At 38.0% G+C, this 15,873-nt stretch overlaps 1 protein-coding gene across 2 annotated transcripts in view; it reads left to right on the forward strand.

The window, feature by feature from the left end:
• Positions 1 to 15,873, forward strand: part of SRSF4 (serine and arginine rich splicing factor 4) — a 28,673-nt gene that overhangs the window by 6,430 nt on the left and 6,370 nt on the right. The window contains exons 2-5 of one of the 2 annotated variants that reach the window (XM_058304754.2): positions 4,407 to 4,589; positions 5,288 to 5,462; positions 10,637 to 10,779; positions 11,656 to 11,768. In XM_058304754.2, the coding sequence (XP_058160737.1) occupies positions 5,350 to 5,462; positions 10,637 to 10,779; positions 11,656 to 11,768 (369 nt within the window). In that variant the 5' untranslated portion in view covers positions 4,407 to 4,589; positions 5,288 to 5,349. The remainder of the gene's footprint in view (positions 1 to 4,406; positions 4,590 to 5,287; positions 5,463 to 10,636; positions 10,780 to 11,655; positions 11,769 to 15,873) is intronic. The other variant, XM_004455654.5, reaches the window with a different exon arrangement.

Consider the following 15,873-nt stretch of genomic DNA (forward strand, 5'->3'; position numbering starts at 1 on the left):
AAATACCTGTCATTTTGAAGAAATCATTGCCAAAGGACAATATTATATTGAGATTTTGACCAAACATTACTACCATGTTTGCCCTGGCTCAAGACACCCCCCCCCCCACCACCTTGGTCTGGATTTCCCAACCAATTCAGTCTCAGTAAAAATCATTTGTAATTAGTCAAGTCGTTCTAAATCCCTTTGCCTCAGTGTAATATCTTGCTCCTCCCTTCCTTATTGAGGTATCAAGAATATAAGGGTCATGTGACATATTTGTCCCTTCTTAAGAGATAAGCACGGATATAGTCTAGGTTACAAAAAAAGATTTGGGATCCCAGGTGTTTTTTGTTAGTTTTGATGCTTTCAAGTAATCTGAACAGGAAATTGTACTTTGAGCTCCTCAGAAGAAAAAATAGTAACAGCATGAGTTGGTATGATTTATTTTTCAGCTGAGTATATCAAAGTGCTTTACAAATGAGTACTGTCAATAGGCTTACTGGAAGGGAATCTGAGGCATGGAGCAATTAAGTGACTGGCTCAGGGTTACAAGATGGGTTTTTGACAACTGCAGGTCTATTTTATTCACCATCCGTATGTAGCATGGGCAGTGGCAAAGCTGCTCTCATGTTGTTCCCTTCCAAATGGTTTAGTCCTGTTCTTTTGGGACTTGCCTCTAAGGGTTGAGAGTCAGCCTGATCAGTCTTTGGTCTCGCTGCAGAGGCTTCCAACAAGATAACAAGTTACTGCCAAGTGAGATAGATGGTAATTTTTATGATGTTAACCCTGGAGGGAGATTGCTGGGGATTCTTTGAAGAGCTATAAAGTAGTATCAGTTTTGTCATAACTGACCAGGTAGGATTTTATGCCAGAAATGATCCCTGTCCTGTTATCATTCCCAGGGCTGTCTGGTCTTAGAGTATCCTGAAGGTGAGGGATCAGATTGTGCTCTCAATTGGCACCCCAGTATTGGCATATTTTAAGGAACTGCCCTATGTGACCTTTCCTGTGTGTTGAGATGAGAGTCTCCCAGTCTAGAGATCTCTGAAATATAAATGATACCTGAAGAAGCACTTAAATGACACTTGTTATCCCTCCATCAAGTCTTTAGGCCTCTTTGCCTGAAAGGGGCTTGGTCCTTCATGAACGGAAACCTCCAAGACTTAAACTGGGAAGACTAATGCAGCCTTCAGGAAGGAAAGGTGAGCAGGAAGCTTGAGTAAGAGTCAGGAACCACAGACCAGAGGTATTATTAACTTGGAGAAAAGTTCCTTCACATGGGTGAAATGAACCTTTTGATCCACTTTGTTAAAAGAATTTGAAAAATTCGAGGGAAGGGCATCCCCCAAAAATAGGGCAGGGAGCAAGCAGCTGTGACCAAAATTTTTTTTTAAAAAAGTATAGAAAAGAAGAAGAAAAAAACAGACTGCAGCCTTAGGACCTTGGGGGCAGTTGTGAGGGACATGAGAACAGCCAAGATGAAGGCTCATAACCCTTAAGATGTTTAAGCACCTGTCAACCTTCATTGTGTCAATTTGGAGGTAAGTATGAACTAGTTTTGTGTTTGTAGCATTGGTGTGGAATTAGTTCTGTCTGCTGAGTGTATACCTTTTTTTTTTTTTATTAGGTAATTCCATTTTACGTCCCAAGAGTTTTGTTTTAAATTGATAGTATGACTTTCCATCTCTTGAGTTGCTTTTTTTTCCCCGTTGTTTTTAATTTGTGATTGAGCCTTCATGAACTTGAGTATGTCATCAGGGCATAGTTAGCCCTCTTTCTTGTGAGACCTTTTAATTTCATTTACCCTTAGCATTGATAAGGGTCAGAAAATTGAAATGATCCCAGATATGATTGTGTTTGCCCTTCTTTACGGTAAGCAGCCATGTTGACTTAAAAATGTCAAAATAATACATTTAGTTATGACAAGGAGATTGTGGTTGTGATAGTTTGATTCACAAGCTATTTGCAATGATCTTGCTTTCTGGATAGTCTCGTCTTAGAGGATAAAAATTATGTGGCAGCCTAGCAAAAGTGAAGTAGTGCGGCAATCTTAGTTCATTTTTTAAATAACTTTGGATAGTTGAAACAAGTTGGCATATGGATCCATTAAACATTTACAAAGTAAGACTAAATTTGAATATGATATAGATTCCTCTCTGGCTTCTACAATTCTGGGAACTTTTATGGTTCAGTTTTCAGGATAACCTAGGGTATGTAATATGTAATGACTCTTTAGAGATGGACTAATAGCTGCATTGTGGACATAGCACTGTGGACCTGATTTGATTTTTTTTTTTCACTAGGTTTTTTTGTTTTGTTTTGTTTTTTCAACAAATGGTTTACTTAATGAGAAAGAGGGTCATGGTTTTAATTTTCAGTCATTTGTTAACCTTTCTCTAGTGCCTAAACTAGTTTTAAAATTTCAGTCATTTTTATAGGTTTGATTCTGCTGGCTGCTTAGTGGAGGAAAATTTTTCACAACTTATTAGTATCAGTGCAGTCAGATGCAGAAATGGTATTTCTGGCCATTTAATACTTTTCATCAGATGCCCATATTCATGTGGGTATTTGTCTTATACACTGTGGAACATAATTTGACAATACTGATTTTCTATGCTACTGGAGCTTTTGTTTTTTAAACTGTGTTTGGTCTTATGGATCATTTCTTTCCATTGGTATATAAGTGGGAATAAAGCATAGTGATGGTGTGTGGATTTTAGATTGAGGCTTGAATTTGAAGAATCCCAGGTGTTTGGGTATTCTTGGCAAGTTCTTTACCTCTTTAAGTTTTAGTTTCTTCTTCTGTGAAATAGTAAATCTCAGAGCTCTGTAAATTGAATGATAAAGTATAAGCAAAGCACTTAGTATAATGCTTGACCCATAGTAAGACATTCCCCAAAAATGGTAGTAGCTGTGTTATAAAGGAATTTGAAGAAGGAAAACCCTGATGAGCTGGAATAGTTGTGTTCATAATAGTTTGAAATTAATCAAAATCAAATTGGGTTTTATGCTTACCATCTGCAAAGCACTTTTCTAGTTGCTGCTATAATCTTCGTGTAGTTTGAATTCTGTAACTTTCTAGTAGTCTTTGATTTCTGATCCATTTTGTTCCCGCCATTTATACATTTGTTTTGTTGTGTTTTGTCCCAGTCACCATCCCTTACAAAACTAATTACATTCTTAAAAACTTAGTATTGTCGATATCCATTCATAAACCACTACCTCTAGGCCCAGCTTTCTATCTACTCTGTGCTAGTCTAATTGTTACTGAACCTTAAAACCAAAGATAGACTCTAAGGGTTGATGTGGGGCCTCCAGAATGGGGATTGCGCAGAATAATCTTATTTTTCCTCTGTTCTTCCAGTCGGTTATGTTCTGAACCCACACATGTTTTCGGAAGGACCAGATGGCTGGCACTGAACCAAAAGACGAGTGAAAGTAACCTGGTTGTCATATCCCCCCAGCTTAGAAGTGCTTCACCCTTTCCCAAGATCAATTTCTTTTTTCCCTGGAGACTCACCCTATTTGTATCAAAAAAAACCTTAACAGAACCTGCCCTGACTCAGGTTAGATTATCCTTAAGTCAAAAGACTGTACTCAGGACTGTGGGACAAGAGTATTATCTGCTTTTTAAAAGCATTATAGCCTATAGGTAAGAACTTGGGTTTCAGAGTCAGAATGGATCTGGGTTTAAATCTAGGTCTACCACTTATGAGCTCCTTGACAGTGAGCAAATTGGTTAACCTCTCCAAGCCTCAGTTTTCTCATTTGTAAAATGAAAATAATAATTACATTATTTACATTTCTTATGGGGGGAAATTTAGTTACGTAAATAAATTATTTACTTTGTGACAGGCACTATGCTAAATACCCAATAAATATTAGCTTTTGTTGTTATTAAGGAGCTCATAATCAAATGATAGGATAGCATACACACAAAAGAAAAAGGCTTGAAAAGCCACAGAAATATTGTCATATAATACATAAACATGAAGATGATTGCTGTAGCTAAAATGATTGGAGTCAGACAGGTTTCTGAGGCTGCAATGAAAGAGGTCATTCTCAAGCATCTGGAATAAAATTGCTTTGGTTCACCCTGTGTAGTCAGAATATTTCTGGTTTAGAGAATGGCATAAATGAAGATATCTAAGAGTCATTATAGACCTTTGAGGAAAGGAATGATACAGCAGCTGACTTCCCATGCTACATATAAAGAAAAAAACTGATGAAGTAAAAATAGGATAGCTTAGAATTAAGTAAGTTATTAAGTAGAGACAGCCCTGCAGAATGAGAAAAATGACAACAGAATGAATGGGCAGCCAGAGAGGAGTCGTCAAAGGTGATTACCACCAGGTTGTTGGGAATGAATTAGATGGTCAGGGGATCCATAAGAGAAATCATGAGGTAGGTTTTCTTCTTTGAAGGTGGGGAAAAATCAAGTGCAGACTGAGCTGTGGCCAACGTTTGCAGACCAGGAATCCACACTAGCTCTAATCAGAGAGCTCTTGGTATGCAGGAACTGCCAGTTTGCCGACGCGAAAAGACCCCCAGACTGGGTAATGGTGAGCCCTGAAGTCGCACCCCAGCTCTGCCACTCATGAGCACGGGTAAGTCATCCACCTTCTCCTGGTGGCCTTGATGGCCTTCCCTCCTCTGAGGCTAAAGAAGGGGAGGCCATAATGCCCAGAGCAGCTTCCTGTCTCAGGATAGAAAGGATCTCAGGGACCTACTTCATGTGGTAGGAGTTCCCAGTGGCTGGAAAAATAAGCACCGTTTTGTGGGTTATAAACAATTCTTTGTTACCGGGAAAGTCAAATTGCAACCTTGATTACTGACCCAAAGCAGTAAATGTGACAGTGGTAAATTCTCCTTTGAGGACGTGAGTGCTTGTCCCCTGAAATGTTGGAGACCTTTGGAATCAGGGCCAGTTGCACCATTCACATTCACAAGCTTTTCTGTGAGTTGGCCTTACCTGAGCACTAGAGAGTTGATTGCAGAAGTGTCTGTCTACAGTTTTCAAGTACTTTATTCAGACAGCAAGAATTATTCTTTTGTTACTATCCTATCAGCGTGTGTCAAATTTTTTTTTTTTTTTTAACCTCATAAGACCAAGTTGGCTGAAATATAGAACCAACCCTGAGTGCTTTGAAAGTAAGCTGTTTGGTTCATATCCACTGAGTGCCATTTCTTTCAGAGTATATTTAAAGACTCTGCCCTTAAAGTATAGTGTTCTTGACTCTAGACCGAGGGCTAAAGCCACCCCATGGGTTAACTTCAACAGATGAAAATTTTTCCTTGGCTACAGCAACATCCCTAATCCTGACCAGCCATGGAGAGGTTCTCGGTTCTTACAAGGAAAATGAGTGAATGTGGGAATGGCTCACCATTTGGGAAAACAAAACTCACATCCTGCTGATGGTGGCTGAGGATTGTCATGTCCACATACAAAGAAAAGCATGTGGCACAGTTTTAGAACAAAGGTGAGCAGAGATCCACTGTGGAAAGGGGCAAAATTTTCTTATAGAGAGAATATCCAAGACATGCCCCTCGGTAAGCAGTGTTGGTGGGTGACTGTGGTCACGCGCATGGAGGCTTGCTTTCCCGGCTCCTCATATCCACTCCCCATCAGTTTGCTGGTATTGAGTGCCCCCTTAGTCATGCATTATCCAGTTCGCTATTGATCAAAATATCTCTAGAGCAAGTTATGCTCCTCATCTTTCAGACAGAATTTTTCCCCAATCTCCCTGTTCTTTGAAGATGTTTGGAAGACAGAGATTTCCCTGAACCATTCTACGAAAAGTGCGATAATCCGTATCCTCTTCAGTAGAATGTTTCGGGAACAGGGCAGGCTCAGTGGTGTTTGGGATCATCCGTAGAGGCTGTTAGGATGAGGGCAAGCTTATTTAGCAACATTGGGAGCCGAGGTGATAAATCTTTTGGGGAGAAATGATATGATTAACATTTCTAAAATTAAAGTCTTGGAGTACCTTAGTTTAAAAAATATGTCAATCCCTTTCTGACTGATATCTGGATAGGCATCACCTGTTCAATAAGAAAGACTAGAGATTGGCTTTGGTGTGTGAATGGACTAAAATTTAGAACAGCCACTATAATTCAGTGTGGCTTTTGTTTATGATGCCCAAGTGCCTGTCTATAGTTGTTAAGAATCACAGCACTCACTTTTTTTTTTAGGGAAAAAATTACAGCAGTTCCCTCTTTTATTTTTTGCTAAAAACGTCAGGAAAAAGAGTGACCTAGAAGAAAAAAGTTTGTGAAAAGGCAGTAGCAGATGGATGTTGAGAAAAGGCGGTTATTTTTCTTTTATTGTAAAGTATTATACATTTAACATATAGGACACACTTTTTTTTTTGTTTTGTTTTGTTTTGTGGTACCAGAGCTGGGGATTGAACCCAGAATCTCGTATGTGGGAAGCCAGAGCTCAATCAGTGAGCTACAATGGCTCCCCTAGGACACACTTTTTATTCTTTCACAACAGCAGAGGAGAAAGTCTGAAAGGCATGGAATCTCAGTCAGGATGAGAAATATTAGGTTGTTTGTTTTTGTCAGTCCCTGCTGTGAGGAATTTTAAAATTTGTCTTAGATTTATTTTCCTAAATTCCTCCGTCCTTTTCATGCTCATATTAGAAATAGTGAAGGACTGTCTTTGTTTTGAATAGAGTAGAAGAGGAGGATTATCTGTAGTTAGATTTAGAGGAACTCATCTGTTGGGTTGTGTTTTGTCACACCAGAAATATGAAAGAAAAAAAAAATAGAGATGTAATATATACACACACCCATGCGTATGTAATACGTATGTGTGTATACATGCATGTGTGTATTTTATATCCAGCCTTACTTTGACAAAAGATTAAAAAGGAATTAGATTAAAACAGGAAATTAGTTTTCCTGTTATTTTGTGGTATAAAACCCAAAAGGAATGTTAAGATAGTTTAGAAAGACTTGTGTTAATTATCAGGGAGAGCATTTCTTTGTTGAAAGCACCAAAATTTAAATCAGGGACAGTTAAAATGTTCAAATAAAATTAAAATGGGAACCAATATGATAGTTTTAAAAGATCTTTTAAATGATTAAGGTTAAATTTGTTCCTCTGTCACTGTTGTGCACCTCTGGTGACTTAAGATTTTAGACACTACCATACTGGTCCAGACCTGCCCGATTTTTTAGTTTAAGTTATCCCATCATGAAGTCAGGAGTGCTCATTTTAACATTTGTCTATCATACTTTTGCTGTTCCTAATCCTTAGAGCTGATACAGTGTAGTCCCCTCAATTCACAATCAAAGGCAAGACCCAGCCTCTCTCTTAATGGTAATGAGTTTGCACTCTGGAGCAGGTCCACAGGGCTTTGAACACCAGCTCTGCCACCTTTTTAATGCAAAATGCTTAACCCTCTATGCTTCAGTTTCCTCATCTGTGACATGGGGAGTACAGTAGTACCTGACTCTTGGGTATTCTGAATGTCAAATAAGATGACATTAATGGCCTAGTGTAGAGAGATTATTATGGTTGGGTGATATTTTTCTGTTATTACTAGTCTTCCTGCTTTATTTGGAGGAAAATTCACTCTACTTATTGAATAAATAAAGTTGTTCTTCCAGTAAAACAGATCTAAATAAACAGTAATTTGGTAGAAGGAACGAAACTGTCCTGGCCTTTGCTTTGCTCTCAGAATAGGAGTCTCGAATCAGGTATAGTTTGTTGGGGAGGGGGGTTGGTATTTGTTTTAACTTTCCAAACCCACCTACCATGTCAGTAGCAGGAAAAACTGATAGTCTTTTCCCTGATTTGATTGGTGGACTGGACTTTGACATCAAAATGTTCCAAATAGATTTTGTGGCTTTTTACAGTAGCCAAGATTTTTCTGTGAAATCAGTTGAATCTCAGGTCAGTTCTTTTATAGTGATTTGGATATCCCAGAAACAGACTACTGAATGACCTTCTTGTTGAAACTTTTTAGAAAGTGAAGATTTTAAGGAAGGACTGTGGAGACCATTTTCCTGTTAACGTCATAAATTGGTCCCTCCAACTCTGAGGAAGATTTTTATGGGCAAGGCATGCATTGCTTCAGCCTCAGCAGCAAAGAAAGATGGGTCTGTCTGAGCATTACTTTTTGTTTTTAAATAAATGTGCCTCCACTTAACAGACTCATTACTTTTCCTGAAAGGTAGAGTGTGTTGCTCTGCATGTAAGCCTTGGAGCAGAGGGACATGAACAGAATGATCTTTGAGTTTGGAGGTGGCATTCCCAGATAGGGCTGACGAGCATCATTTGCTAGTAACCGTAGTTTGGCTTTCCATTTCAGGACTCGTAGAGATGAGGGTCATGTATTCTCTGATCCTCAAGTAGTTGGAAACCCTAACTGTTTTGAAGAATTGGGTTTTTCCTGTGATTTGTTTGGATAACCGTCAGAACCCATTGTTCTTCTTCTGACATCACATTAGATCAGTCGTGGTCATCCAACAGTGCTGAGCCAGTAGGTAACTCTGAAGGGAGAGTGAGGACCTTTTCCTCCAGCAGATGTTGAGTGCTTGCTCTCCTCTCTCTCTGCTTGGCCTCAGACTGTCACATGGTTCCAAGAGCAGAAATTAAAAAAGATGCTGCTTTTTTTGTGTGTGTTTTTTTTCCTTTGATTTTTGTTGTTGTTGTTGTTTGTTTGTTTTTTCTTTTCAGTCTTTTATGACCAATTTAGAAGTAAACCAAAGTAGTTAGATTTGGGGGTTTTTTGTTGTCTTTTTAAAATTTATTAATTAATTTTGCCCCTGAAAATGATAACATAGCTTCCCACATGATCCATTCTACCTAGGAAAAGAAAAAAACTGCTACAATGTATTTTATATTACAGGTTTTTAGTAAATGTTTAGTAAGTCAGTGATTTGAAGGGACTTGACTTGCTTTGTCAAATATAACAGCATATTCATATCATTTTATTTTTAAAGCAGGTTATTGAGATATGTTCACATACCTTATAATTCATCCAAAGTGTACAATCAGTGGTTTTTTGTATAATCACAGAGTTGTGTGTTCATCACCACCGTCAATTTCAGAACATTCTAATTACTCCAAAAGGGAAAATCCCATCCATACCCCTTAGCAGTCACCTCTCAATCCCTCTATCCTTGCCCAGCTCTGCAATTCTTATTAAGCTTCTCCACAGTTCCAGCTTATTGAAGCATGAGGCCATGTTCTAAAGATTTCACGGCCCATAAATTGAGCTAGGTGACTTCTGAATTTGTTGCTACAAAATATTTCCCATTAAATAACTGGATGTGTCTGTGTTACTTTTTTTTTCTCCAATGGAGTTGAGATTCAGTGACTTACAGCTTAAATGCCGCTCAAACATTTCAGCATATAAAGAACCATCTGAAGTTAGCTAGTTATGCATTGTAACCTAGTACAGTGTCTCACCATGAGAGTCCCATTTGAAAGACTCTTTAGTAATGGAAAAATTTGGCAATTCTGAATGCTCAACGTTTATTTAACACGTTGCTGAGCATAGCATTATATGCTAAAGAAAACATTGGAATATTGTTGAGCAGGCTGGTTAAACTTCTGGCAAGTCTTGTAACCTGTTTTTAGTTTCATTTTGTGCAAGAATATTTAAATCCTGAGAAACACTAGTCATGGTTGCCTGTGTATACAGCCTTGTTAAAGTTTAAAGAAAATGCTTGTAACTTTTTCTTTGTGATTAGGTATGATTAGTAAGATGGATTCAGTTTTTAAACACAAGCAGTAGTCACAAAGCTAGAATTCTCACAGCACTGTTAGACCAAACTAAAGGCTTTTCGTAACAGTTTACAGGGCATTTGTTAAACCTGGCCTATAAGTAATCTTACACATTTTGCAATTTAGTTTTTATAAATTGAACTCTTCAACAGGAATTAATAGGATGGGAGGCAGGGGTAGAGGTGTTTTATGGATATGTGTTAAACCGCCAGGCTTTTTTGCTAGAAAATTTCTAGAATATAGTAAAAAGTTTGCATATGGATTTTAGAGAATTCAAGCCTATCTAAAATCGCATGGAAAATGAGTTTGGAATATCACAGGGACGTGAATAGCTCTGAATTTTTTCACTGACAATTTCTAGAACAGTCAGTTCATTTGTGACTTGTTTTAAAAAAAAAACTGGAACTTAATTTTTTTCTTTCACAGAGATTTATTATCCTAAAACTTGATTTAACAGTTAAGACAGAGCCTGGCTGTAGGTCTAATTGTTCTCTGAGAGATCACTTTTGAGCTAAAAGTTTTAAAAGATGGATTTTCATGTGATATTTTGAAAGAGCAAATATTTCATCTTGTAGAGTTATAAAGTTTTTGATACTTTATCCCAAGCCTTCCCTGTGGAGGAGGTCTTTTTAGCTGCCAACAACTACTTGGGGAACAAAGGAAGGGTAGGGTGTATGTCTAGCTATCCTCCTATAGAAAGATAGGGTCTACTTTGAAAAGTCTCCAGGTCCTCTTGAAGTATCTGTTGGCACAAAGCAAAGTGGTTTCAGCTGAAGAGAAGAGAAAAGTTGACCCTTAGTTTGCAAAATCCACCTAGCCTTTGCTAAGCATGAACCTCATTGCTTTCTCTTCAGTGTTCATGAAGCCGATGTCAAAATGGTTCCAACCAGAATTTTGTTTGCTCTCTTGTAGATATGGTTTTGTGGAGTTTGATGATCTGCGTGATGCAGATGATGCTGTTTATGAACTAAATGGCAAAGACCTTTGTGGTGAGCGTGTAATTGTTGAGCATGCCCGTGGCCCACGTCGAGATGGCAGTTACGGTTCTGGACGCAGTAAGCATTTAAAGGGCATTTGTATCAATCACATGCCTTTGTTATTAAATGTTAATTTTTTAAAAGTAATTGATTAATATGACATTTAAATTTGATGTTTAAGCCATTTGTTTTATAAATTCTTTATAAATGTAGAGTTGCAAATAAACATCTTTGATAATGTTTAATTTTTATTTAACATATTGACAAATTTATTGTTTTAATACTTTATAAATATGTTTAATGATGTATGTTTGTGTTGTTGTTGTTTTTTTTCTCTGTAATGCAATTGTTTAACATAGATTTAACAAAGACCTCAATGTTTTAATTAAAAGAATCCTTTGAGGCTAAGATGACTGCCTGTTCCATTTGCTGACCTTGGGTTACCTTTCCATGCGTGGCTCTTTGAACCATTGTGGCCCTTGGCTGACCAAAATCAGGAAGCCATGTGACGACCGCAACCTTTCCCCATTAGACCTGGGTGGTGAGGATCCCAAGGGTTAAGCACAGATGAGATTAAACTGAAATAGGTGCCTGAAAATCTTTTTTTCATATAAAATATTCACAAAAACTTGATTAAAGTGATTAACTGTGAGTAACACCAGTAACTGATTTAGTAATTTGGTTACTTATTTCTAAATTGTTAAATTGTTAGTAGTTTTTAATTTGTGCATGTTAATTTAAAATATAAATATTAATGAGAATATATATATATACTTTTAACTTTGTAAATGAAATCAAGTTTTTATGTTTAATTAAGGGTGGGTGTAGAGTTAAATATATATGCTGTTTTTGGGGTGGGGGTGGGGGAAATACTATATTTAAGGGGAGTTATGTGTTGTATCATTTTTCCTTTTCCTCCTCTGAAGTAATCTTATCTATTTGAACCTTCCAAAGGTGGATATGGTTATAGAAGAAGTGGCCGAGATAAATATGGCCCACCTACCCGCACTGAGTACAGACTTATTGTGGAAAATTTGTCAAGTCGGTGCAGCTGGCAAGACCTAAAGGTTTGGGCCTCATTAACTTTCTGGGATGAGGTTGGGCAGGAGTTAAGATTGGAAAACAGGTGCCAGGCATGTACAGGTGTTGTGTTTCCAAAACTTCCCAAAGTGTTTGAAGATTGTCCAATTAAAACGTCCATAGAAAGATAAAAAACATCAGAATCTCACTATTACTGTACGTTATGGGACCATCACACTAAGGGCAAACCTATGTTATATGAAACTTTTCTCTGTAGAGAATGTTATAAGCAGATGCCAGTGTAGTTTCTTACCAATAAAAGAAAAATTTGCAACCACCTGTTGTTTCCTACAGCATTAGCTGTACCATGGAAGTTGATGTCAGCTTTCCAGTATAGAACCTCACTGGTGAAATTGAGTGTCTGACCCATTTTCTTTCAGAAGGTTTGGTTTTCATGAAATATTTTTCCTGAAAGAATTTTGGTGTTCAAAATTAAAGTCCAGTATTAGACCCATGATAGAGAAATACTTTTTTATGACTCTGAAATGTGGGCCTTTCTGGGACATCAAGGGAAAAAACAAAAAACTGGGAAACTATATCTGGAACTAGCTCTGAGCAGTATATCTTAAGACTTGCTTTCCTGGTGTCATTGTACTAATCTTTAGCATTGATACAGACTTTAACATTTACCAATTCAGTAGCAAAGTATACCTTTTCTAATATTTTAGCCCTCAAATAGGGGTGAATTACCTGAATTTAGATTAAGTAGATTTCACATTCCCCTACTTGTAGCACCATGATGCTAAGTAGTAATATTCTTGGCCTCCCCATTTTAAGAATCACACTTTGAAGATAACTAATGTCAGTCGGGGTGGATCAAAAGAGGCAAGACTCCTAATTGTTTTTGTTCTTGTTTAATATATAAGCATAAATATAAAGAATAAGTCCAGTGCTGTGTTAGCTATCTAGTGCACTGATCCCAGCTCATTTTTTGAGAACAGTGTTGGTTTTTAATTTAATAGGGAAGAAAAAGCTTATTGAGTAGTGTCTTTACTGGGGTGGTCTCAGGAGGTCAAATGTAAAAAAATATTTAGAGTTTTCTATTTTCTCAGTTTTTTAGTTCATCCTTGAACTAGTCATCTCTTTTTTAAGATTTATTTTTATTCTCCGCTCCCCCCCCCCTTGTCTGCTCTCTCTGTCCATTTGCTGTGTGTGCTTCTGCGTCTGCTTATGTTACCAGGTGGCACTAGGAAACTGTCTCTTTTTTTGTTGTGCCATCTTGCGTCAGCTCTCCCTATGTGTGGGTGTCTGTGCTTTTTTCACCCAGGGGCAGCTTTCCTTGCGGAGCGCTTTCCTTGCATGTGGGGCTCCCCTACGCAGGGGCACTCCTGCATGTCACGGCACTCCTTGCACGCAACAGCACTGTGTGTGGGCCAGCTCACCACATGGGTCAGGAGGCCCTGGGTATAGAACCCTGGACCTTCATGTGGTAGGCAGACCCTCTCTCAGTTGAGCCACGTCCAGTTCCCTAAACTAGTAATCTCTAGCAAAATGAGTGTGCATATATTTAAGTTTAGAAAAGAGTAAAGTATTCTTCACATTCATGTAGTTTTACCTTATCAAAGCACTTTTATGTCCCCGTCTCTTCCCCCCCCCTTTAAAATTTGATACCCAACAACCTTGAGATCTGAGATCCAGAAAAATTTGAGTCACACAGTTGGTCCTAGGAGAAGAGCTGGGACCAGGACTCTTCATTCCCAATCCAGTGTTTTTTCTAGTACATTATACTGGGTGTTAACCTTCTAGCAGGGGTTGAACATTGTGGGTAGAAACTAGAAAGCTACTCTCTTCATGAGTGAAAAATGCTATCCCTTCATGTGGTGTCACTAAGCATGCTATTACTTTCTTATGAGGGTTTTTAAATTTCTGGTTAAAATGGAACCTAGCCAGTGTCCTTAGGTTGTTTTCTACTTCTGAACCTTTGGGCAGATCCGCTCTCAGGAAATGCAAGCAGTTGAGATTTCCTAGTGAACCAAGGTTTCATTTAAGAGCCAGGCTCTGGGCTGGCCTACCTAAATTGAACCCCAGCTCTGCCACTGTGGGTTATGTGACATTGGCAAGTTACCTCTTGTGCCTCATAATCATCAGTAAATTGGGATTGGTATTAATTTCTAAGTAATTGTTTTAAAAAAAAAGTTTTATATAAAAAACTAGAACCATTCCTTGCACAATAAATGCTATAAAAAAATATAGCAAATGTAAAGGATATTATTAGTTTTTTAAATGCAAGTTCATAATGCCCAATGCCAGTGGCATTGAGATGAAAATTACATAATGGTATACTGCTGGTAGCATTGTGAATTGGTAGTTTGGCCTATGACATGGGAAAGTGTTTAGAATGCAGTTTATTTCACTTTCCTCATCTGTAAAACAGGAGTAATGATTGTATCTACCTCATATGATTGTAATTAGGACTAATGTAATTAAAACATACCTACCATAGAATAAACATCCAATATGTTAGCTACTACAATTTTCAATATTAATATTCTCTAATAATGGAATTGTGGCAGTATAGAACAGAAGTTGGTGACACTTTTCAAGCCATTGTTACCAAAGTGATCATATATCTTGATTTGCCCAGGGCAGTCCCAGTCTTGGCATAGATATTAATAGCATCCTCTCTCACTCTCACATGAATCCAAATTGGGTGGTAATTATATGGACTGTTTACCTAGAACCCTTACTCCTGTAAGTAATTCAGTTGAAGTAAAGAAATTTTTATACAGAGATGTTTGCAGGATTATGAATAATAGCAAGACTATATACAGCCTAAACCAATAATTTGGAAATCCTCAGAAAAGGTATTGGGTACAATATTTGTGAAGACTGTTTATTTTATTTTTTTTTAAAGATTATTTATTTATTTCTCTCCCCTTCCCCCTCACCCCGGTTGTCTGTTCTCTGTGTCTATTTGCTGCGTCATCTTTGTCCGCTTCTGTTGTTGTCAGTGGCATGGGAATCTGTGTTTCTTTTTGTTGCAATCTTGTTGTGTCAGCTCTCCGTGTGGGCGGCGCCATTCCTGGGCAGGCTGCACTTTCTTTCGCGCTGGGCGGCTCTCCTTACAGGTGCACTCCTTGCGCGTGGGGCTCCCCTACGTGGGGGACACCCCTGTGTGGCAGGGCACTCCTCGCGCGCATCAGCACTGCGCATGGGCCAGCTCCACACAGTGAAGACTGTTTATGATAAGACATGTAAATATGTTTATGATGCAATGGGGAAAGAAATATTATAAAATGGTGTATGTTCAATGTTTGTGAAGTTGTGTAAAGAAATGTAGAAAAATGAATCGTAAGTCCCTAAGTTTTGAATTTTACCCTCATTACAGTGGGTTTGTTTTGTTTGTTTTGAGAAGACACTGGCAACCGAACCCGGGACCTCCCACATGAGGGGCAGGCAACTCAGCTGCTTGAGCCACATCTGCTCCTGCAGTTTCTTTTTAAGCATTAAATAGACATTTCCTCTTATTTATACTTATATACCATATTTGCTTTTAGCAATTGTAGTAGCAGTTAGTTGAATTGTATGGAGTCCTCTGAAAGAGGAGGAAAGGGGCCTGTAATAGTGAAGTGACACAGATGATCAGCCCACTTTTAAGAGCCAGAGCTGCACAGTATTCTTCCGTTGCCTTTTTGCCTTTTACTTGTTTTGAAGTGATGATGTGACAACAATTTAAAGAATTTTGGGGCTCATTTCATAATCTCTTTGTGAATTTTTTTGCATTTTGCCTTGGATATTTGCTAATCTCTCCATGTGTTTCTATACTAGAGTTTATAATGAAATATAAAAGACCTAACTTAAATATAGCAACATGGTTTCTATAAACCAAGAATTTGTCACTATAAAATTTGGAAAATAATAGCCAGAATTTTCTATACTCACAGAAAATTTTATTTAAAGGGACAGTTTAATATTAATCCTCTCTTCTAGCCACTTAATGCCTGGCACTTTTAAAGACCTCAGTTAATGGTTGGTGGGTGGCTGTAAATATTTAAGAGTAAACTACATTCTGAGAAAAGTTGGCATTTCTCCTTAAAGGAAAGGAAAAAGTTTCATTGTGAAGATTTATCAGATATTTTAGCAAAAAGTGTC

Source organism: Dasypus novemcinctus, chromosome 9 (genome assembly GCF_030445035.2).
Source record: "Dasypus novemcinctus isolate mDasNov1 chromosome 9, mDasNov1.1.hap2, whole genome shotgun sequence".
NCBI classification, from domain to species: Eukaryota; Metazoa; Chordata; class Mammalia; order Cingulata; family Dasypodidae; genus Dasypus; species Dasypus novemcinctus.